Source organism: Mus caroli, unplaced genomic scaffold (assembly GCF_978045245.1).
Source record: "Mus caroli unplaced genomic scaffold, Mus_caroli_1 scaffold_1, whole genome shotgun sequence".
NCBI classification, from domain to species: Eukaryota; Metazoa; Chordata; class Mammalia; order Rodentia; family Muridae; genus Mus; species Mus caroli.
In genome coordinates, this window is record NW_028227256.1 from 163,893,187 (window position 1) to 163,915,811 (window position 22,625).

General features: G+C 40.3%; 1 protein-coding gene across 1 annotated transcript in view; it reads right to left on the reverse strand.

Annotated features, from left to right (window-relative positions):
- Mael (maelstrom spermatogenic transposon silencer) overlaps positions 1-21,673 on the reverse strand; it is a 34,519-nt gene extending 12,846 nt beyond the window's left edge. The window contains exons 1-8 of the mRNA XM_021166086.2: positions 21,442-21,673; positions 21,176-21,268; positions 19,713-19,812; positions 18,231-18,386; positions 17,018-17,059; positions 9,401-9,525; positions 8,733-8,787; positions 8,485-8,626 (exon numbers count right to left, since the gene is read on the reverse strand). Coding sequence (XP_021021745.1) covers positions 8,485-8,626; positions 8,733-8,787; positions 9,401-9,525; positions 17,018-17,059; positions 18,231-18,386; positions 19,713-19,812; positions 21,176-21,268; positions 21,442-21,573 — 845 coding nt within the window. The 5' untranslated portion in view covers positions 21,574-21,673. The remainder of the gene's footprint in view (positions 1-8,484; positions 8,627-8,732; positions 8,788-9,400; positions 9,526-17,017; positions 17,060-18,230; positions 18,387-19,712; positions 19,813-21,175; positions 21,269-21,441) is intronic.
- Positions 21,674-22,625: the final 952 nt, after the last annotated feature.

Here is a 22,625-nt window from a genome sequence, read left to right on the forward strand (position 1 = left end):
CCCACAGTCATTGGTTAGTGAGCCTGTATGTTGGTTGCTACACTGACAGAAGAGGGAGCTCTTGAACTGAACTTGCATTCTGTCAAAACATCTACCCAACAGACAAAAGAGACAGCAGGCCTCATCCACAGAAAGACATCAGAACATAAAGAAAATAAGAAAACACTTGTAACTTCCAAAAAACCACGAAAATTCGAACATTCCACATGGAATTAAGTGTTCTCACACAAGCACCTGAGGACGTGGAAACATACTCTGAATAAGAAAAATTCAGAACTATAAACAATTTTTAAAATGAGAAATAGAGTTGACTAGACTCAGAAATCAGAACAGGAAAAAAAAGTCCTAAGTAGATTACAAACTGCCCAAAGAAACAGAGATTCATCTTGACAGAGAAACTAGAAACCAGAAAACTGCTATGAGAATAAACGACTAAAGAGTAAAAAGAGAAAGTAACTAAAGTGGAAGGTACTATAGTATATTGGATTCCTTAACAGAAATTAAGAGTGGAAGAAAAATTTCTACCTGAGAAAAAGCTCTAAAAACAGATGCCAATTTTTGCATACTGAAATGGTTTATTGGACGCCTCATAAAATGGACCTTAAATAACAAGCCAAGAGTCTTTAAAGTCTCTAAGCTAAAAAACCTATATAGCTAAAGCTAAGAAAATGATAAGCTTTGCAAAAGGAATATACAACATAATGGAGTTATATTTTCTTAGGAATTCATGGACACAAAGTGTGACTGTGGAAATCGTAACCATGCCAAAAAAAAAAAAAAAAAAAAAAAACCCAAAAAACCAAACTAGGAAATACCTTTTAAGTTTCCCTTCAACATACACAAAGATTCACCAAACTTTTTAATGTACAGATTCCTTTAAAAGCAAACAGCTTAATGGGCACATAGTAAAAACACTAGTCCTATTAGATAGTCTATCAAGAAGATAAAGAGTTAACTAAGAGTAAGAAAATCTGCAGACAAGGTACCACATGTGTCTACTCTCAGCACTCAAGAGGACAGTGAGGCAGAATAACCATCGTGAACAAGCAACAAGCACAGTCATTGTGGCTAAGTTCCTGCCGAGGCCCAAGTGCCACCAAAGGTCCTCAGCTTAGTGGTTCCTCAGAGGTGATAGATTTATCTAGGAAGCAAGGTATAGGGTGTGGTGGTGCATACCTATAATTCCAGCACTTGGAGGCAGAGGCAGGTGGATCTCAAGTTTAAGGACAGCCTGATCTAAAAACAAGTACAGGACAGTATGATTTACATAGTGAGACCTTATGTTAAAAAGGAGGAAGGTGAGTGGGAGGCCTTCAGGTAGTTGAGGCTAATGTGTGTCTGCTTAAACAACTGCTTAACACCAGTCCCCTCCTCTTTAACTTCCCAGTGTTGAGTAGTGCAGTTTGCGTTACCACACACACTCCTACTGCAAGACACTGCATGAATGATCAGAAAAGAAAGGGGCCAACTGATCATGGACTTGAGCTAAACCATCCCTTTCTTTGTGTGGGCTGATTATCTTGGGTGTTAATTACAGTAACAGAAAACTGACTAGCCAACCAATCAGTGTAGATCTTGTGGATAGATTCAAATCCTACAACCCCAAAGAGGATATTCTCATGTGTTCACAGGACAGTTTGTAAAATTGATTATATACTGTTATCAAAAAAACTATAACCATAAATTACCATAGTTTTTTTTTATATAACAATCAACATAGTTTGGTCTTAATGCAAAGATTTGTAATTTATGAAAAGAAACAGAATCCAGAAAGGCCTTTAATCTACTCATTTAAAAGGTATACATTTACTTTATTGGATTTATTAGAGAATGAATATTCAAAATGACATTTCATAATCTGTAGGATGTCACAAAAGCACTAAAAGTTTGGAAATAAAAATTTTGAGGTTTCCTTCCTTGCAGACATCTCAAAACACTTAAAAATCTTTTTCACTCTATATAGTCCCCCCAAAATATACAAATACTGTTAGAATTATGATGCTTAATTAAATCAGTTTCCATGGAAGAAGTAAAATTGACAAAGGAACTGCCCCCCTCATCAGTGTACCAATATTAGACCTACAAACCTGTGTGACAAACATGACACAACTCTACATTTTATTTAGAGTCAGTTCTCCCCAGCCAAGTTAATTTCTAAACCTTTGTAGGGTTTCAGATACATGAGTGACACTTTTGAATATGCATGGTGAGAAAAATGCTAGTACTTTATACATTCAAAGGCTAATTAAGCCAACAAAATGGAGGTAGGAACAACATGGGATAGAAACAAGCAGTTCTGTGAAGGGGTGAAAGAAATAACCCCAGTAACTTTGAGAAAATGCCTGTGATGCTATTCCTCAGACTAAAGTCGACCAGAAGTGAGTTCTGAACTGCCATGGTTCCACCAACATTGAAAACTTCTGTTAAAGCCTCTCAAGACTCAAACAGTAAGACATATAAACTGAACAGATTTCTCATTCTCAGCAGCTTCTGCACTGAAAGGAACAGGGCTAGCAGACAAACCACTAATCCAAGGGATGACTGAAGCAATGAAAGACGAAGCTGGAATGCACTAGAAAGGAAACAGCACGCAAGCAACCGAGCAGATGCTGTGAAGGGACACAGAGACCGCTGCCTGAAGGAGCCCCTTCAGGCCCCATATGCTATTAGAGCTTAATAAACAAGCCCTGATACAGAGTACAACTCACTGAATAAAACCACACAAGCCTATACTCACATGAAGTAAAAACTGAAGAAAAGCCTTTGTTTGTTTGTTTGTTTGGTTGGTTGGTTGGTTTTTCGAGACAGGGTTTCTCTGTGTAGCCCTGGCTGTCCTGGAACTCACTTTGTAGACCAAGCTGGCCTCAAACTCAGAAATCCACCTGCCTCTGCCTCTGCCTCCTGAGTGCTGAGATCAAAGGCATGTGCCACCACGCCTGGCACAAAAGCCTTTATTATAGAATTCTAACTAAGAAATGCTGAAAGGACAAGGAAAGATCACTACTTCACAAGCATGGGAGGAACCCTTTCAACTAAATCATCACTGGATGCCAGAACTAGTATTTGTCAATTTAAGGAATTTCATTATCTGCAAAAATACTTTAAATTACTTTGGTTTGGAGACTGAACCTAGGGCCTTATATTAGCTAGGTAGCACTCTACTGCTGAGCTCATGTGAACCAATTATGAGGTTGGTACATGAAAGTGACTGATCAAAGGGGACTTCAACAGATCTAAGGCAACTAGGTTGTCAATCAGGAATGGGACAAACTGACATATCGACAAGTGTGTGACATGTGGAGAAGATATAACATTTTTTTTTTGGTGGTATTCCTCCTAAAATGTGTAACCTTAACTTAGTCATGAGGAAACATAAGCCAAGTCAAACTGAGAAACATTTTATAAAATAAGTGGACTTCGAGTGTTAGGCCTCCTTGGGCTCAAACTCAACAGATAGTCCCATGGTCCCCAGAGGACTGTCCACTCTCCAGGATCAGTGGGAGAGTTGGGTTCTGATGATGCCAAGTAACCTTGGTTTCTGTTGCTTCTGTTCTTATACTTGCCTCCCGCCATCTGATTATCTCAAGTGCTCCCTGCCCTTGATATATCTGATTAGAGCCTGTCCTTCCTGAAATCGCTGTTGAGACAGAACTCCTCAGAGTCCAGTTTCTCTGGGAACCTCCTGCACACCCAGGATCTTAGGATCACTGGTGAGTGGAACACTACATCTCTTCCAACAGAACTGGGAGTGTCTGGAGACAGTAGGAGCAGGGACACAGGAGCCCCACCCGATCAGTGGTTTGGGTTCCTTCCTTCAGCACTGGTCTACCTTGGTTTCGAACTTAGCAGACAGCCCCAAGGTCCCCAGAGGAGGTACCACATCCAGGCACTCTAACATGCCCAGGATCTTAGGATCCCAGGAACTTAGTCACACCAGGATCTCAGGGTCTCAGAGGAAGCTTGACTGCCAAGAATTCTGACACACCCAAGATCTCAGAATCACAGGGTCCCAGAATCAGGAGGCAAAAACACATGATCATCTCATTAGATGCTGAGAAAGCATTTGACAAAATCCAACACCCGTTCATGATAAAAGTTTTGGAAAGATCAGGAATTCAAGGCCCATACCTAAGCATAATAAAAGCAATATACAGCAAAAATCAAACTAAATGGAGAGAAACTTGAAGCAATCCCACTAAAATCAGGGACTAGGCAGGGCTGCTCATTCTCTCCCTACCTACTCAATATAGTGGTTGAAGTCCTAGCCAGAGCAATTAGACAACAAAAGGAGATCAAAGGGATACAAATTGGAAAAGATGAAGTCAAAATATCACATTTTTCAGATGATATGATAGTATACTTAAGTGACCCCAAAAATTCCACCAGAGAATTCCTAAACCTGATAAACAGTTTTACTGAAGTAGCTGGAAATAAAATTAATTCAAACAAATCAGTAGCCTTCCTCTACTCAAAGGATAAACAGGCTGAGAATGAAATTAGGGAAACAACACCCTTCACAATAGTCACAAATAATACAAAATAACTTGGTGTGAATCTAACTAAGGAAGTGAAAGATCTGTATGATAAGAACTTCAAGTCTCTGAAGAAAGAAATCGAAGATCTCAGAAGATGGAAAGATCTCCCATGCTCATGGAATGGCAAGATTAATATAGTAAAAATGATCATCTTGCTAAAAGCTATCTACCTAGTCAATGAAATCCCCAGCAAAATTTCAACTCAATTCTTCATAGATTTAGAAAGAGCAATTTCCAAATTCATCTGGAATAACAAAAAACTCAGGATAGTGAAAACTATTCTCAAAAATAAAAGAACCTCTTGGGGAATCACCATCCCTGACCTCAAGCTGTACTACAGAGCAATTGTAATAAAAACTGCATGGTATTGGTACAGTGACAGGAAGGTAGGTCAATGGAATAGAATTGAAGACCCAGAAATGAACCCACACACCTATGGTCACTTGATCTTTGACAAAGGAGCTAAAACCATCCAGTGGAAAAAAAAAGAGAGCTTTTTCAACAAATGGTGCTGGCTCAACTGTGGTTAGCATGTAGAAGGAGGCAAACCAACCCATTCGTATCTCCTTGTACAAAGCTCAAGTCCAAGTGGATCAGGGACCTTCACATAAAACCAGATACACTGAAAGTTATAAAAGAGAAAATGGGGAAGAGCCTCGGACATATGGGCACAGGGGAAAAATTCCTGAACAGAACACCAATGGCTTGTGATGTAAGATCAAGAATCGACAAATGGGACCTCATAAAATTGCAAAGCTTCTATAAGACAAAGGACACTGTCAAGAAGACAAAAAGGCCACCAACAGATTGGGAAAAGATCTTCACCAATCTTACACCTGATAGAGGGCTAATATCCAATATATACAAAGAACTCAAGAAGATAGACTCCAGAGAAACAAATTACCCTATTAAAAATGGGGTACAGCTGTATCTGGGTCCTTTCAGCAAAATCTTGCTAGTGTATGCAATGGTGTCAGCGTTTGGAAGCTGATTATGGGATGGATCCCCGGATATGGCCATCTCTAGATGATCCATCCTTTCGTCTCAGCTCTAAACTTTGTCTCTGTAACTCCTTCCATGGATGTTTTGTTCCAAATTCTAAGAAGGGGCAAAGTGTCCACACTTTGGTCTTTGTTCTTCTTGAGTTTCATGTGTTTTGACTATGCCAGGGCCTAGCAAACACAGAAGTGGAGGCTCACAGTCAGCTATTGGACTGATCACAGGGCCCCCAATGGAGGAGCTAGAGAACATACCCAAGGAGCTGGGGGGATCTGCAACCCTATAGGTGGAACAATATGAACTAACCAGTACCCCCCAGAGCTCGTGTTTCTCACTGCGTATGTATCAGAAGATGGCCTAATCAGCCATCAGTGGAAAGAGAGGCCCATTGGTTGTGCAAACTTTATATGCCTCAGTACAGGGGAACACCAGGGCCAAGAAGTAGGAGTGGGTGGGTGGGGGAGTGGGTGGGAGAGCATGTGGGGGACTTTTGGGATAGCATTGGAAATGTAAATGAAATAAATACCTAATTAAAAAAATAGGGTACAAAGCTAAACAAAGAATTCTCAACTGAAGAATACTGAATGGCTGAGGAGCACCTAAAAAAATGTTCAGCATCCTTAGTCATCAGAGAAATGCAAATCAAAACAACCCTGAGATTCCACCTCACACCAGTAAGAATGGCTAAGATTAAAAAGTGCAGATGACAGCAGATGCTGGAGAGGATTTGGAGAAAGCGACACTCCTCCATTGCTAATGGAATTGCAAGCTGGTACAACCACTCTGGAAATCAGTTTCGCAGTTCCTCAGAAAATTGTACATAGTACTACTCGAGGACCCAGAAATACCACTCCTGGGCATATACCCAGAAGATTCTCCAACATGTAATAAGGACACATGCTCCACTATGTTCACTGTAGCCTTACTTATAATAGCCAGAAGGTGGAAAGAACCCAGATGTTCCTCAACAGAGGAATGGATACAGAAAATGTGGTCCATCAACACACTGGAGTACTACCTAGCTATTAAAAACAATGAATTTATGAAATTTGTAGGCAAATGGATGGGACCTGGAGGGCATCATCCTGAGTGAGGTAACTCAATCACAAAAGAACATACATCATATGTACTCACTGATATGCAGATATTAGCTCAGAAACTCAGAATACCCAAGATACAATTCACAAACTACATGAAACTCAAGAAGAAGGAAGACCATAGTGTGGATATTTCTATCCATCTTAGAAGGGGGTTACAAAACACCCATGGAAGGAGTTACAGAGACAAAGTGTTGAGTAGAGACTGAAGAAATGACCATCTAGAGACTGACTCACTTGAGGATCCATCCCATTTACAATCTCCAAACCTGGACACTGTTGTGAATGCTAACAAGTGCTAGTTGACAGGAGCCTGACATAGCTCTCACCTGAGAGGCTCTGTTAGTGCCTCACAAATACAGAGGTGGATGATCCCAGCCATCTATTGACTGAGCACAGGATCCCCAATGAAGGAGCTAGAGAAAGGACCCAACGAGCTGAAGAGGTTTGAACTAGCCAGCACCCCCCTGAGCTCCCAGGGACTAAACCTCCAAAGAGCACACATGGTGGGACTCATGACTCCAGCTGCATATGCAGCAGAGAATGGCCTAGTCTGACATCAATGTGAGGAGAGGCCCTTTGTCCTGTGAAGGTTCTATGCCTCAGTGTGGGGGAAAGCCAGGGCCAGGAAGCAGGAGTGGGTTGGTTGGGGAGCAGGGGAAGGGGGAGGGTTTTTTTCGGAGGGGGATCCAGGAAAGGGGTAACATTTGAAATGTAAATAGAGAAAATATCCAAAAAAAATTGGACTTCATTTTTCTTCAAAGAAATGTCAAAACCGTAAGAGACTAAGGAGCCCAGGAGAGTGGTAGAGTGGTACATGCCTGTAATACCAGCACTTGGGAGGCTGAAGCATAGGACCATGAATTCCAGGTGGGCCCTAGTAACACTCAGGCACACACATGACCAAAATGTTCCAGATCAAAGTACTTGTAAGACACATGAAGACCATGCAAAATGTGACCCAGGACTGGACTTGAGATACTGTTTTATCTCTAAAGACATCATGGAAGGACTTGCAAGCTATGAACTTCTGCTTAGATAATAGTACTCTGTGTCAATGGCAATATTCTGACTTTGGTAATCATGCTTCTATAAGAGAAGTGTTCATCCTTAGGAATATCGGCATACTTAGCTACAAAGAAGCAGAGTGACTTTAATTTACTCTCAAGTGGCTTAGACAAAGTGTGTATGTACTTAGAGACAAATCATTATGAAAATGTGTTAATATGCTAATTAAAGAAACCAAGAGAGTACTGTTTATTTTTTATTGTTCTTTTAACTTTTCAGTAAATCTAGGATTATTTCAAAATAAAAATAAACATTTTTGCAAATTTACTCATGTATCTTTATATATTATATATGTGAAAACAATTTAGTAAAACTAAAGTCAAAATAAATCTAAAAGCATTGTTTCATTAGCAGAGAAATTCTTACTGGTTAAAACTAGTAGGTCATTTGGTGGTATTTTTTGTTTTTAGTGTAAAGCAGCAATGTATCTTTTGATCAATTATTGGATGTTAATATTAAATACGACATCTAAAAATAAGTTTTCCTAGGCTGGAGAGCTGGTTCAGTAGTAAAGAGCACCTCTAGAGGCCTAGGGTTTGGTTTCCAGCAACAGAGGATCTAACACCTTTGTCTGGCCTCCAGGAATTTCAGGAACTCATTTGGTGTGTGCACAAACACTAATTAATACACATAAAAATAGTTTTAGATGTTTACCAGATTTAACTAAAAAGTACTTCACAAAAGGAAAAAAGCACAAAACCTAAAACCTAGTCAAAGCCTATTTTCTCAGAATGTAGTTCAGAAAAGATATCAACATTAGCAAATTACAAAATAACTATCAATACCTCGTGTTGCTAGAATAGTCCCACATGGCCACATCTAGGAGGCTTCGCACCCAGGTCTTAGAGGGCTCCTTGAGGAATTTTTGCTGGTAGATCCCAACTACAAGGTCCTCTACAGTGAGAAGTTCTAGATCTTGCCTTATTTCTTCCATTAGTGAATAGAAAAATAAAATTAGTGAATTTGGGCATTCAGAACACATATGTTAAAAGTATGTATTGCACTTCCCGCAATGACCCCCGTTTCCACTCACCTGATGCCCGCTCCATACGCTTCAAACACCAGTTGACTCTGGCTCTATCATCAGACTGCAGAAGGAAAATCATTGTTATTTTCACCTATTTTGGATTATTTTAATTAACAGTCCTTTTAAATTAAGGTGTGTGTAGATACTAACTGAATTCAGATAGTAACGCATATATGTTAATACAGTTTATAAAAATCAAATGAGACTTAAGAGTAGGCCAATCAAGAATTCAATGTTCAGATCATGTGATCTGGTCGTGGGAATACAATGTGTAGCAAGTTTAGGACCCAATTTGTGACCACTATCCTAGAGAGTTTAGATAAAGCAAAGTCTTTTCTAAATATCACAAAAGGAGTAAAATTACTTGATAAAGACAGCTTTGGATGGAAAGTAATCTGTGTAGCATATAGTCTTGTATGGATACAGAATGGAGTATCCATTCATTGAACAAAAACAGATATTGCAGGTATTTCAAAAGGGATTTGAAAAAAATACACTCAGCTTTTGTAGCCTCCAAAATTTAGGAATTTAAAGGCTATACTAATTTCACAAAAATTAATTCAGAACATTTAAAAACATACAACTAACAGAAAACTGAAGTTCTTTCAGTATCTTTTTAAAATCTTCTGGTGTCTAAAAGAATAACCTTAAAAGAACTTCTTACTGGGTATTACCTTGCAGTAAATAGGTGGCCAGTTCCCTGGGTTTGGATGTATAAATTTATAGAGGTTTTGTAACACAGTTGCTTGATCATGCCCGAATTCGAAGTTTGAAATAGGAATCTTGTGACTAGAATCACCTGAGGGAAATAAAGAGGTGGAAGGTCAACACCTGAGCTGAGGAAGACAAGCCAGCTAAGTGTGGGCACAGGATTACAGAAGAGTGGGTAATGCACATGGAAGCATTTGTGCCAAGCCTGCTTCTCATTAGATACTGTACACACTTTCAACAAAAATCTTATGATTACTCTAGAAGGTGGGAAATGCATAAATTAAGAAGAGACCACGGAGACTCCCAGAAATAATCAACAATTAAGTCATTACTTGAACCCATGTTTCTTGATGACCAAGTCTACAGTGTTTGCATTGTTCCCATGATGCCTTTCAAACATGTTTTGTTAAATGCTGGAGGACTTCATAGTATAACTTTTTCATTTTCATGTGTGTATACATGTGTGTATGGATGTTTGTAGGAATGGGGGGCGGGTACAACAGGACACACATGCACATGCATGTGGAGACCTGAATGTGCTATCAGGAATCATACTTGATCTCTTCACCTTACTCACTGAGGCAGGGTCTTTCACTCAAACCCAGAACTTGCTGGTATGGTTAGTCTCTGGGGATTCACTGTGTCTGTCTGAGGCTGGAATCACAGGTACCAGGTATTTCAATAAGTTCTATGGCTCTAAACTCCACCCCTCACATTTGTGCCACAAGCACTTTAAGCATTGAGCAATTTTTCTAGCCTCTCCCATAAAAATTGTTTACAATTTGTTATGAGCATATGCACATGCCATAGCATGCATGTGGAGTTCACAGGACAACCTAACAGAAGCGGATTCCTCACCATGTGGAGTCCATGACTAAACCCAAGTATTCAGGCTTAGCAACAAGTGCCATTATCTCATGAACTATATTGCTGGCCCATGACTGCTATTTTAAAGAGGGTGTATGGGCTTGGAGAGAAGATCAAGTGGTTAGTAGCACTGGCTGCTCTTCTAGAGGACCCAGGTTCCAATCCCATCATCCATACAGTGAGTGGCTAACGACTATTTCAACTCCAGTTCAGAGGACCCAGCCTCCTCTTTCTGGTCTCAATGGCATGCATGTAATGTACAAACATACATCAGAAAACACTCATTCACATTAAAAATAGTAAATCATTTTTAAAGGCAGTGTGAATTCCCTGCCTCCAGAAAAAAAAAATATCTCATGTGATTCAGATGAACCCTTCCACAAAAAACAGGACTTCTAAGATATTAGCAGAGCATACATGTACAGCAGTTAAGACTTGGTGATAAGTTAGGAAGCTTCTAAAAGGCTGCGTTTAGATCACTTGTTAATTCTAGAGGCAGCTAAATGGCCAAGCAACATTCTTAGAACCCATGATTAGAAACCTGAGTCCTCTAAGTGCATCCAGAAGTAAAAATAAATAAATAAATAAAGTGAACATAGCTCCCTGAAGGCCTAAGTTACTCTGAAATTCCTTCTTTTCAGTCTTTGTGAAATAGCATGTACAGAGACAGAAAGGAGAATCAAAACCGAAATTCATAGAATGGTACCCAAAAGTTTCTTTGGTGTGGTGGAAGTTACTAGGTTCAACAAGTGAACTTCTACTTCAATGCACTATAGAGAACAATGCAATAATGAGGAACTGGAGCTTGGAATCTCGGAAAGGAAGAAAGACAAAGAACTGAGAAAGAAAATCCTTAAAACATGAAAAATTACACAATTTTTAGCAGACTCAGTAAAAATTTAAGATGCTTTTGTTCTATTTGTGTAAATAAAATGTTAAGCTTAGTGGTGCTTATCTGTAATCTCAGAGCTGGGGGGCTGGGGGGGAGGACTCTGTGTAAGGCATGAAGATCACAAGTTCAAGGCCAGACTGGTTTAGATATTCTATGTGAAAATATTAATAAAATGTATTGTCTCCTGCCTTCTACTGCGTGTGGTACAAATCTTATGTCTAATTTTCTGGTAGTAACCTGTCCCCCTTCTCTCTCTCCATTAGAGAGCGGAGATGGATTACTTGCAAAGTTTGAAGCATAATTTTAGATTATCTCAATTTCTGATCATGCATTAAGGTAATCTTAGATGCCTAGTGACTCCAGTGTTCTGCCAGACACAACCATAAACATTCCTTGGATAATAGTAATATGACCACACATACACACAGGGAAGAAGGTGGGGGGATTGTCTGATTAACACAATAACTAAGAAGCTATGAAAGCATATTAATAAATGTAATTGATTTTTTATTAGATATTTACTTTACATTTCAAATTTGTCCCCTTTCCTGGTTTCCCCTTGGGAAACCCCCTATATCCCCCTCAACTCCCCCTGCTCACCAACCCACCCACACCTGCCTCCTGGCCCTGGCATTCCCCCTACACTGGGGCATAGAGCCTTCCCAGAACCAAGGGCCTCTCCTCCCATTGATGACCAATTAGGCCATTCTCTGCTACATATGCAGCTGGTGCCATAAGTCCCACCATGTGTACTCTTTGATTGGTGGTTTAGTCCCTGGGAGCTCTGGGAGTACTGGTTAATTCATATTGTTGTTCCTCCTATGGGGCTGCAAACCCCTTCAGCTCCTTGAGTCCTTTCTCTAGCTCCTCCATTTGGGGCTCTGTGCTCAGTCCAATGGCAGGCTTCGAGGATCCACCTCTGTATTTGTCAGGCACTGGTGGGGCCTCTCCGAATAAACATAATTATAATATAATTACTAACACAAGTCTTTAAACAACTAGGTCACTTCTGTTCAAAGAAATAACAACTTTATTAAATACCTTCTGCAGAACCAGAAAACAGACTTAAAACAAAACAAAACATATCCCAACCCATTTCCATCATCTTTCGTCATAGAAAGTAAACCTGGTAACCAAATAAGACGTCAACAGCATCATAAATGTACAGATGCTAAGACAAAGCATGAGCAAGCCAAACAACAATTAAGAGACCTATGGTTACTATGTTGGGTTTTCTCTAGAGTGCAAAAACAAGTTTTGTTGCCTGTTTTGGTTTTGTTTTTGTTTTGAGACAGGGTTCTCTGTCGTAGCCTTGGTTACTCTGGAAATCACTCTGTAATCCAAGCAGGCCTTGAAATCAGAGATCCTTCTGCTTCTGCCTCTACCTCTGCATCAGGATTAAAGGTGTGAGCCACCACTACCCAGGACACGAAACAGTTTAGCAGTTGGTAAGTCTTTAAGTTGGTAAGTAGCTAATGAATTCACACTGGAGCCTTGAAAAGAGTATTCTTATTAAAATATTCATCTGTAATCAAACTGAAAACAGAAGGAACTCTTCACTCTGATAAAAGTGTGCACAGCAAAAATAAGGGAAGTGAGGGAAGAAGAAACTACAACGAATTACTTGTTGGTGAGACACTACAAAGTAGAGATCATAGCCTTCATACTAAGGCAAAACTAAGTAAAAAAAATCAGAAGACAATTCAAAACATAGCACTTACAAGACAACATAAAAATGGCAAGGTGATGGAGGTACTCAGAGGCAGGGGATTGTCCTAGATATGATAACCTATTCTAAATAAGAAATTCTAGGCTAGTCAAGGTTGAAGACTCCCATCTTTTAAAAAAAGATCAACAATAACCTTGTTAAGGAAATTATAGACCTGGAATTGCTTGTTTCATGATGGAAAGGCTACGTTATGAAGACATCTATCTTCCCCAAAATGACCCAAATACTTACAGATGATCCCAATTTATCAACAAGGGGTGTTTGTTTGTTTGTTTGTTTTTGGTGAATGAAAGACTGGTTCCAAATTGTGGCTGAAAAACATGGGTCAAAAATAGCTATGATATTTCACAAGGTCAGGGGAGCTATCTAAACATTTTCAAATTATTATGCTTAATTAAGGATAGTCAAGCCAGCCTCCTCAAAAAACAAACAAACAAAAAACAAATCCCATCAGACCAATTTAAAAAAAAAAACAAGCAGAAGTATGATCTAGTCTAAGAAGCACTACATACTGGGGAAAATTAGGTTGTTCACTAAATGATGTCAAATAACTGGCTGTCTACAGGAGAAAGCAATGAAATTAAATTGCCGTTTCTCAATTCCAGGTGGAGTAAGCACCAGATACAAAAAACAAATAGCAAAGTTTAGGGCAGATGACTAACCTTCAGGTAGTAAAGAGCGATTTACAGTCACAGTTGATAAAAATTGAGTGCTTGCTAACTAAAACCCAACCCTTGTGCTTATTAAAAGACAGCAGCACACAGGGCTAGGGATGCAGCTCAATCTAGTACTTGCTTAGCATGTGCAGAACCTAGGGTTCAGCACCTAGTACTGAAATTCTTAAAAAAGGCCTCACAGAGAGTGAAAAATGCAAGGCTCAAGATGAGAAAAGGGCATTTTCATACATTTTAATAAACAAACAGTAAAGTTCTATACTAAACATACAGAATGTAAGAAAAAGAAGTAAATGAGCAAAAGATGTGCTTAAAAATAACTACAGAAATGCTAATACATATTTATAAAAACAAAAATTAAAAAATGAACATATACATAGCAAAATTATTCAGAAAATACGATTAACACCAAATTTGTAACACTTCTCTTATAAAGACCTTTGTGGGGGAGGGAAGGCTGCCAATGGCACTTGTATGTTGCTGTTCATTAACAGTCTACAGGGTAAGTTGATGGTGCATTTTTTGGATAAAGATGCATTTGAAAAGCTGATGGGCCTTTCCTATAGACAACTGCAGCATGGACTCCAAGCTTGGCCTCTCTTCAAGCACAGCTTCTCTAAGGAAAAGTTAACATTGACCAGTGAGATGAGCCAAGGCAAGCGCTTCTCATTCAAGGGAGGAAGGAGTCAAGACCTCAGTCCCCAGCTCACAGAGAACCGGAAGCACCTCTCTGTCAGGAGCCTAAGTGGGAAGGAGGTGTCACTGGAATGCATACTAAAATGCCTTTCAATCCTGAGACACTTTACTACTCCCACACAGTAACCTACAATGCCTGTGAAGCAGTCTTCATTTCACTTCACTACCTGAAGACCAGGCAGTCAGGTCTCTGTTTGTTCAGGAAGGAGGTACATGGGGTTCCTGTGGATCGAGCGCAAGCATCAGTTTTGGCAGCAAGCATCTTACCCACTGAGCCATCTCCATAGCCATGAGAAATCTATGTGCATGTTTGCTGGCCTCTGCTTAAATAGAGCACATATCAATATATAAATCTGGCTTGGTAGATTATTCTATGAAGCCTGGTCTTCTCCGAGTCAGTACACTACATTAGCACAGGCATTTTTAGGTACTATGTCAACACAGCTGTCACTCTAACCATCATTTATCTTATTTAATTGGCACATTTCCCAGGGTTATTTAATTGGCAACTTGAGACAGGCTTAAATTGGCAAGCTCCAAACATTTTAAGTTTGTCTGAATGAGAACACTGTGCTGTTTCAATTATCTGGAATAATAAACTAGGAAGCCATTCCCAGCTGTGCTGTAGCTCAGCAGTAGTACCTGCTTAGGTTGATCCTCAGCATGAGCAAGAAGAAAATGTTCCTGGCCTCGAGTAAGATAGAGATAAGAGATAGAGATAAGAGAGGCAGCTTTTAGAAAGGAAGGAGTCTGTTAATTTGCTTAATGTGAAAATACTGCAAAACATGCAATTAAGCAAAATATTTAAAGATCTGATCCTAAAATAGCAAAGGAATGGCAACAGTGACACTCTAAATAACTGAGTGGACACAGCAGGAAGGCAATGCACCCACTCGGATGATGAACCCACTGAAACCATGTTTCAAGTTAAGACACAAAAATAAAACCAGAAACTAGATTTCACAAAAAAACATGTTTGAGATTTTTGTTGAGTTTAAGTCTTGCTCTGTGGCATAGACTGGCAACAAACTCTGTTTATATCCCATGCTTGCCTCAAGTTGTACCAGGTCCTCCTGCCTAAATCTTCCAAGCTCTGGAATTACAAGTATAAGCTACTGTCCCTGGCTTCATTCTTAGGTCCTAAACACTTATTTCACTTACTTCTTTGTGTGTATGTCTATGAACACTGAGTGCAGGTACCTATAGAGGCCTGAAGAGGCATCAGATCCCCTGAATTAGACGGCTGTGAGCATCCTGATGTGGATGCTGGAACCTGAACCTGAATCTTCTAGAAAGTACTCTTAACTGCAGAGCCACCTCTCTCTCTAGCTCCTCCACTTGTTTTTAATTACCATCTACTTACCAGCACAATAACCTCAAATAATGTAACTTGTGAGGGAGATTTTAAAATGTTTCTGAATAAGCTTCTTTTCCTATTTCAAAATATATGAGGAGGCATAATTAAAAAAAAAAAAAAGAAAAGAACAGAACAGAACAGAAAAGAACAGAAAAGAAAAGAACAGAACAGAAAAGAACAGAAAATTTCAAACTCCTTAGTCCACAGTTTCCAACTTTGGTTCTAGGGCAAACAACAGATCTGTACTGTTTTTGTTTGCTTGTTTTTAAAATATTTGAACCAGACAAATACAAAATATAATGGGATAATACAAAATACTTGTATAAAAACAGCATTATAGGGTCAGAGACAGTACAACAGGTAAGTAACTCTGACAGACTGAGTTCAGTTCCTAAAACCCACATTATTAAAAAAACAACAAGACCTGGATGTGGCAGTAGGCATCTGTAATCTTAGCACATCTATCTCAAGATGGGAGACAGAGGCACCCGAGAAACTCGTGATCCAGCTTCACAAGGTGGGCAACAAACGGACTGCCCAGAGCTGTCCTCTGATCACATGCATGCTCATGTGTATACACACACACACACACACACACACAAGCATTATAAAACTTATGATATTCCAGTTACAGTAGGCTTGACAAACATCTATTTCTAATACTTCTATAGACTAGTTGACCACATTTTAAAGTTAAACTGTACAAGTAGGAATTAAATGGTTCCTTAAAGAATATATTGAATGAATCTCAATTTAATGTAAAACTAATGATTTTCATTTTCGTCAAACAGGAAACTGCTTAAAACCTTGTTTCTAGTAAGAGTTGAGCTCCAATCTTAGATAAATTTAGTCATAGTCAAGCTTTTTGGTTACAAAATACTTAAAAGCTTGATTCTCTCACCCAAACCTCAAAACTGCTCCAGTCTGAACTTTTAAAAGTATGGATTCTAAAAAAAAAATGTTTTAAAATAGACATTGCTCATAAATGGGTCTAAGTCTGGATCACCTGAAACTTCTCATGACTTTCCTAAGAGCCTGGCCACTATGCCAACAGCTGACCTGGGAAACCTATGGATTATTAACATCAGGAAAGTAAATCTGTATTACCTTGGAAAGAAGAAGAGTTAAAGTCAGGAAAACTTTAAGAGTTTTGGGCTGCAAGTCCAGCACTGTGGCAGTGACTGCCTAGCATGTGTAAGGCCCCAGTCCTGTCCCCTATACCAGGAGTGTGCATGTGTAGGTTAAAGGTTTTAAAGATCATTCCACCTATCATTCCCCACAGCGTGCATTTTCTAAGTTAAAGGAGCAAGTCTTAACAGGGCTGTTCACACTCAGACCCTCTTACCCAAATTCCTTTATACTTACTTGCAGCCTGGCAATGGAATCGAAATCCTCGTGGAATTTCACCTATAACACAAAGTACTTTGTTGAGAAACAGAAATCTGAAGTTCTCTTACTTGTGCTGCAGTAATCCTTCATATGATGACCAAGTTTCAGTGTGGGTTACTTTTATTACCTTGAAATATAAAATTAAAACTCATACTGCCCTTTTCTGTTTTTTGTTTCCTTTTGTCTTGGTGGTTGTTGTATAAATCAAACATATGATAACTAACATAATTTTTATGTATTTTCACAGCAAGTTGTTCCTTCCAGGAAAATTATACTAAGAAAGAAAAGTCATGGCAAACAACTTCTATAGCTAGGGTCCAATGGACAGCTCTGTGGGTGGTGGGACACAACACTGCAAGCATACACACATTTTTCAGAATGTTGAAATTTTATCTTATCAGTGTTTCAAAACACACACACACACTAAAAACTGTATGGCTTGCCCTAAGCAGCAATGTCCACAAGCATAAGATGATTAACTCTGCTGTCCTCTGAGAATGAACATGTCCAAATTAATGTTCAAGCTCTCTCCTCTCTTGATACATTTCCCCTCTTGACTGTAAGGGTATTAACTGCTCTCCGTCCTTTGGGAACTGGTTAGATCCTACTCTTTGTAACTATCCTGCTTTTCATTTGTTCCTTGAGACAGGGTATCACTGTGTAGGCTAAATAATCTTGCCTTACTTAGCTTCTGAAAGAGTGCCGATGTTACAGGTTCGAGTTTCCCCTGGGCTATTGTTTTGCTTTTAGTGTAATTGAATAGTGGAAAGGAGATGGCTAAGGATGTTTAGAGTACTGGTCTACCTCCACACTGTCTCAATAGTCACTAATACTTTACAAATGAGCTAGCTGGTTCAGAAAGGTATTTTCAAGGTTATAAAGCAGTATCAGCTTCATACTAAAGACTACTGAGGTGAAGGATCGGATAGTGGAAAGACACAAAGCAGAAAAACCCCAAGATGTGAGGCCATGGGTAAAAGAACAGCAGGTTGTGCATTTCTGAATTCTATCCTCTGAACTCTAATGTTCACTTAAGAGGAAAAGCACCAATCAACCAAAATAGTTGGGACTTAAGTATTATGTCTATGCACTCTTTAAGAACCCACCAGCTCTTAAGAAAACTACTACTATGAAGCCAGTTTTTAAAAGTTATATGCTCTTTAGGATCTATCAAATGCTGGGTACTTGCCTGGATGGATAAAGCTGTGGAAATCTGCCATAATACCTTCCTGGAGGGAGTATTTAACACAGCCAATTTCACAAGGGAGGAAGCGCTGTTCACAATGAGGAGGTAGCTCACCATGGCTAAAAATGTTCAGAAAATAAAAAATGCCTCCAAGGAGAGCTGAAAAACAAAACAGAACCCTAAGACTTTTAGAATTGCTTTTGTGCAGGTATGTGTTCTGTCTTTGCTAGTGAGTTATAAAAGAGAAAACTCAACTATACCAGGTAAGTAAAAAACTTTGCAACCACATTTATCAAGAATTTAAGTAGTAACCATTCTTTATATAAAGCAATAGAATTATTCAGTCTTGCAACAGCTTTTACATGATTCAGCTATAGGTTAGCATTATTTTCAGCAGATACATAAGTTGTGACATATGCAGCAAATAGGTTTGGGGAATAAAGTCCAAGAGAACAAATGAAGTAGAGCCATAGCTATGGAAATTTAGTTCTCTGCCTTTGTACTTTCTGCTACTATACAGAAGACCACCTATATACATGAGAAATATGTGGGACTAGCACTGGCCATGGAAGACCAATGTTAAAAGTTTGTGTTAAACAAAGGCAGAACACAATAAAGCCAGCCAGAAGGAACAGAAAAGGCCCTTAGCTACATTCTCCTCTAAGGTAGTGAAATAACTTATCTTTGCTTCATGCCTGCCCACCCCAGGATATTTTAAAATTCCTTATTCTTAATTGGCGAATAATAATAGTACATCTTTATGGGTTACCACAGGTCTTCAAGTATTTATAAATTGTGGAATGATTAAAAGTCAAGCTTTTAAGTTAACATATCCATCAATCCGTAACCTGTTTTTGTATTCCAACACTTAGAATCCACTCTTACTAGGCTGGGGAATAGGTTAAAAGCCTTATCCTTCTTGTCTACCTCTATAATCTAAGTATGGAAGCTACAAAGAAGACTAATGTTTTTAATATGTAAAGTGGTAGAAACCAGGGGACTTTTGTTACAAAAAACTTCCCAGTATTATTTCAACAAATGCAAATTAGTTCATCCAGCATTACCTCAGTGCTAGCATGTTTAAATCTGTATAGTCAAGGACTTTGAAATGTAGGATCAAAGGAACAGAACACATTTGGGGGGTGGGATGCACTTGCATGGGTGTGGGGACTTGATGTCCTTGAGTGAGGCTATCACACACCAATCTCTAGTGTCATTCTCTAGGAGCTGTCCATGTTTCTTTGTGATGGATCTCTCATGGGCATCTGAGGTTTACTAATTAGCCAGGCTGCCTAGCTGTCGTGTCTCCACCTCCTAGCACAGGGATTATAAACTAGCATGACCACCACTCTATATATGGGTGCAGGTCCTTTCCATGGCATGGCAAACACTATTTCCATTTTCCCACATCATACAGAACATTTTTTTTAAAAATTGCCCCATATGCCATTCAAATTTGAGTGAAGTATTTTAGGAATACTCTACCTTGATCACTTTTTATAGATAAACTTGACATATCAGGGGGAGAAATACTTGGTTTTGGTACAAGCATGCCTGGTCTCCTCAGTGGTGTAGATACAAGTTTCTGAAAGTAAGAGAATCACCAATCAAACACTTTTAAGCAGAGCCATTGCTAGATACTTTACTTCCCATATTTAAATGTAATAAAGTAACCTCAAAATAGCCTGTGGACTATGTCAGCCTTCCCTCAAGGCCAATGAAAACATGACTTTTAGCAGTAAATACCAGCCAACCACAGCACTCTATGGGAAGGCGGGTGTAAATAGCTATAGCTGAAAGCCATTTGTGCACTCTCTGTCATCTTACTTCCCCGAGTCAGTACCTACTAAACGCCAGGCTGGCGTGCAGAAGAAGAGTATTTAAAGAAAACAGAACAAAATCATAAAGTCTATAATGTTATCTGTGGTTTTCATTGAAAAGTGAAAATTACAAAAGGTTGTGCCTCCAACTATCATAACTCAAGCACAAGTGGGCTCACACGAACATGAACACACACACAATATACTTAAGTTTTATGGAGAATTTTTTCTTCAAATTTTCATCCCCCCCCCTCTCTCTCGTGTGTGTGTGTGTGTGTGTGTGTGTGTGTGTGTGTGTGTGCAGACAGGTGCTTGGGCTTGGCTGCATGTATGTATGTCACATGTGTGTGTGCAGCACCAGTGGAAGCCAGAGGAGGGCATCAGAATCCTTGGGAACTGGAGTTACAGATGGTTGTGAGTCAGCACGTGGGTGCACCGACTCAAATCTGGGACTTTTGGAAGAGTAGCCAGAGCTTTTAGCCAGTGAGCCATCACCAGTCCCTTGAGGAGGTATGTTTTATAGAAAAATCTGAAAAGAGCAATCAAAGCTCACAAGCACAGATCCTCAAAAATCCACCTGACTTAAGACATCAACTTAAAATATAAATCTACCTACCATATTTACAAATAACTTGCCACAATTTTGAATTCCAATCCAATGTCACAAATTTAAGAAATTTCAGTATGTACAAACAGAGAAAAACAGCATAAGGGAGAAGAAAAAGACTTCTGTAATGACCTTGTAGATACCGACTTAGTAGTCTACTATCCCAATACTCTGGAATTTGCTTAACTTTTTTTTTTGGGGGGGGGGTCTGTAGGATCTACAAATGTTAACCCAGGTCTTCACATCTCGTTATTACAATATTTAAAGCACTGTTAACAAGCTTGTTTCTAGGAATCATTTAAATAAAAGCCTACGCTTTTTAGAAATTATTATTACAGCTGTCTAACCGTTAAGAACTGAAAGGCACTCGGGGAGCCGTATAGTGCAAGCCCTGATCCCCCCAACCCCAAACCTGCCTTTCCCCTGAGGCTTGTGCACTATCTGGAAGCTTCCCGAAGGTTCTTGGGGCTCCACTGTGGCTGGAGTCCAAGGGTGGGCGGGCGAGAGGTGGCTGCCCTTACCTGCTTCTCTGAAGGCCCAGAATCCTTTCCCTGGGCTGCTCTCCACTCTCGAGCCATTTCTGAGTATTTCTCCTTCTCATCCTCGCTCAAGAGCTTGGGGAGAAGAGGGAGACAAGAGAGGAGAGCGGTGAGGCGTCCGATCCACACCCTGGTTCTGGAAGGTTCTGTCGGTTGGTCCTGCCCTTGGGCCGTGTCCCCTCCACGGGCTCCCCCCAGGCTGGGTTCCCACCGCGCCCTCCCCGCTGCCCAACTGCCCGCAGCCTCACCGCCCAGTCGGCCGAGCAGTAGGGGATGGCGTCTGCCACGCGGGCCACCGGCAGGCCTCGCCGGCGCAGTTCGGGAATCTTCTCCTGTACGAAGAAATAGTAGGCATTGCGGCTGGCCCTGCGGTTGGGCATGGCGTCGTCGGGCCTCGACGCCCTCCAGAGACTCAGCAAGCAGCCGGCGCCCTTGCCGGGCTCCCGCCCTTAGTAACTGAGCTCGGAGCCTGCGCGCGCTTCAGCCAGGCGCTTGGCCAATCAGGGCGCAGCGCGCAGCCGCATTGAGCCCCCTGCTGTGGGGGGGGAAACAGCCTGAAACTGGAAGATTCCACCTCGTGCGGGAGGGGGCGGAGGGGGCGGGCGGGAGGAAGAGCGAGGCGCAGGTGGGGAGAGCACTGTGATTGGCTGACTCACTTGCCCGGTAGGCGGGGATTGTCACGTGGTAGGCCTGGTGCTTTTATTATTATTTTTTTTTCCCTGTACATTGTTGCGTGATGTATCCCGTTAGTAGGAAGAGGACTCACAGGTGCTTTCGGTTCCTGAGTGTTTCACAGCCCGAACTAGCGAGCTTGTGTAAAGCACTGAGAGGGAAAAGGTGGGAACAGGAGGGTGTTTTCAAGACGACAACACCACCACCAAACACAACATATTTGAAAACTTCCGTTTCACAAAACATCCTTGAATAAAGTTTTATAGGCTTTCTTATAAGGTCTGGGTAATTTGGGGAGGGGTCAGTTTTATTAGTAGGTGTCATTTTTCGAAGTTATTGTGAAATACTTTTCTCATCTACTTGGTGACTGCTGACTCGAGGTTGAGCCTGTGTATTTAGTAATACTGAGTTCTCATACTGGTTCAAACTGTGTTGCTTGATCTTGCCTGGGTTTTCTCATTCTACTTCCCAACTACATTCCTTTGTGTATTAATTTGTGTATAAGTAGAGTTGAAAATTCATTTAAAAATTTTATCTTTTCAGATAACTGGTCGTCTTTTCTCACTGACAGATAATCAACCAGATTAGACCAGATTAAAAGTAGATAATGACAGGTTTATTTGGAGGCAGCTCTCTGGTGGGTTCATCGGATTTCACAGGTCAAGGTCAGCAAGGTCACATATCCAGGCAAAAACAAGGGTTGTTTGTTTGTTTGTTTGGTTGGTTTTTTTTTTAATGGGTCTTGGGCATGGGGTGATGA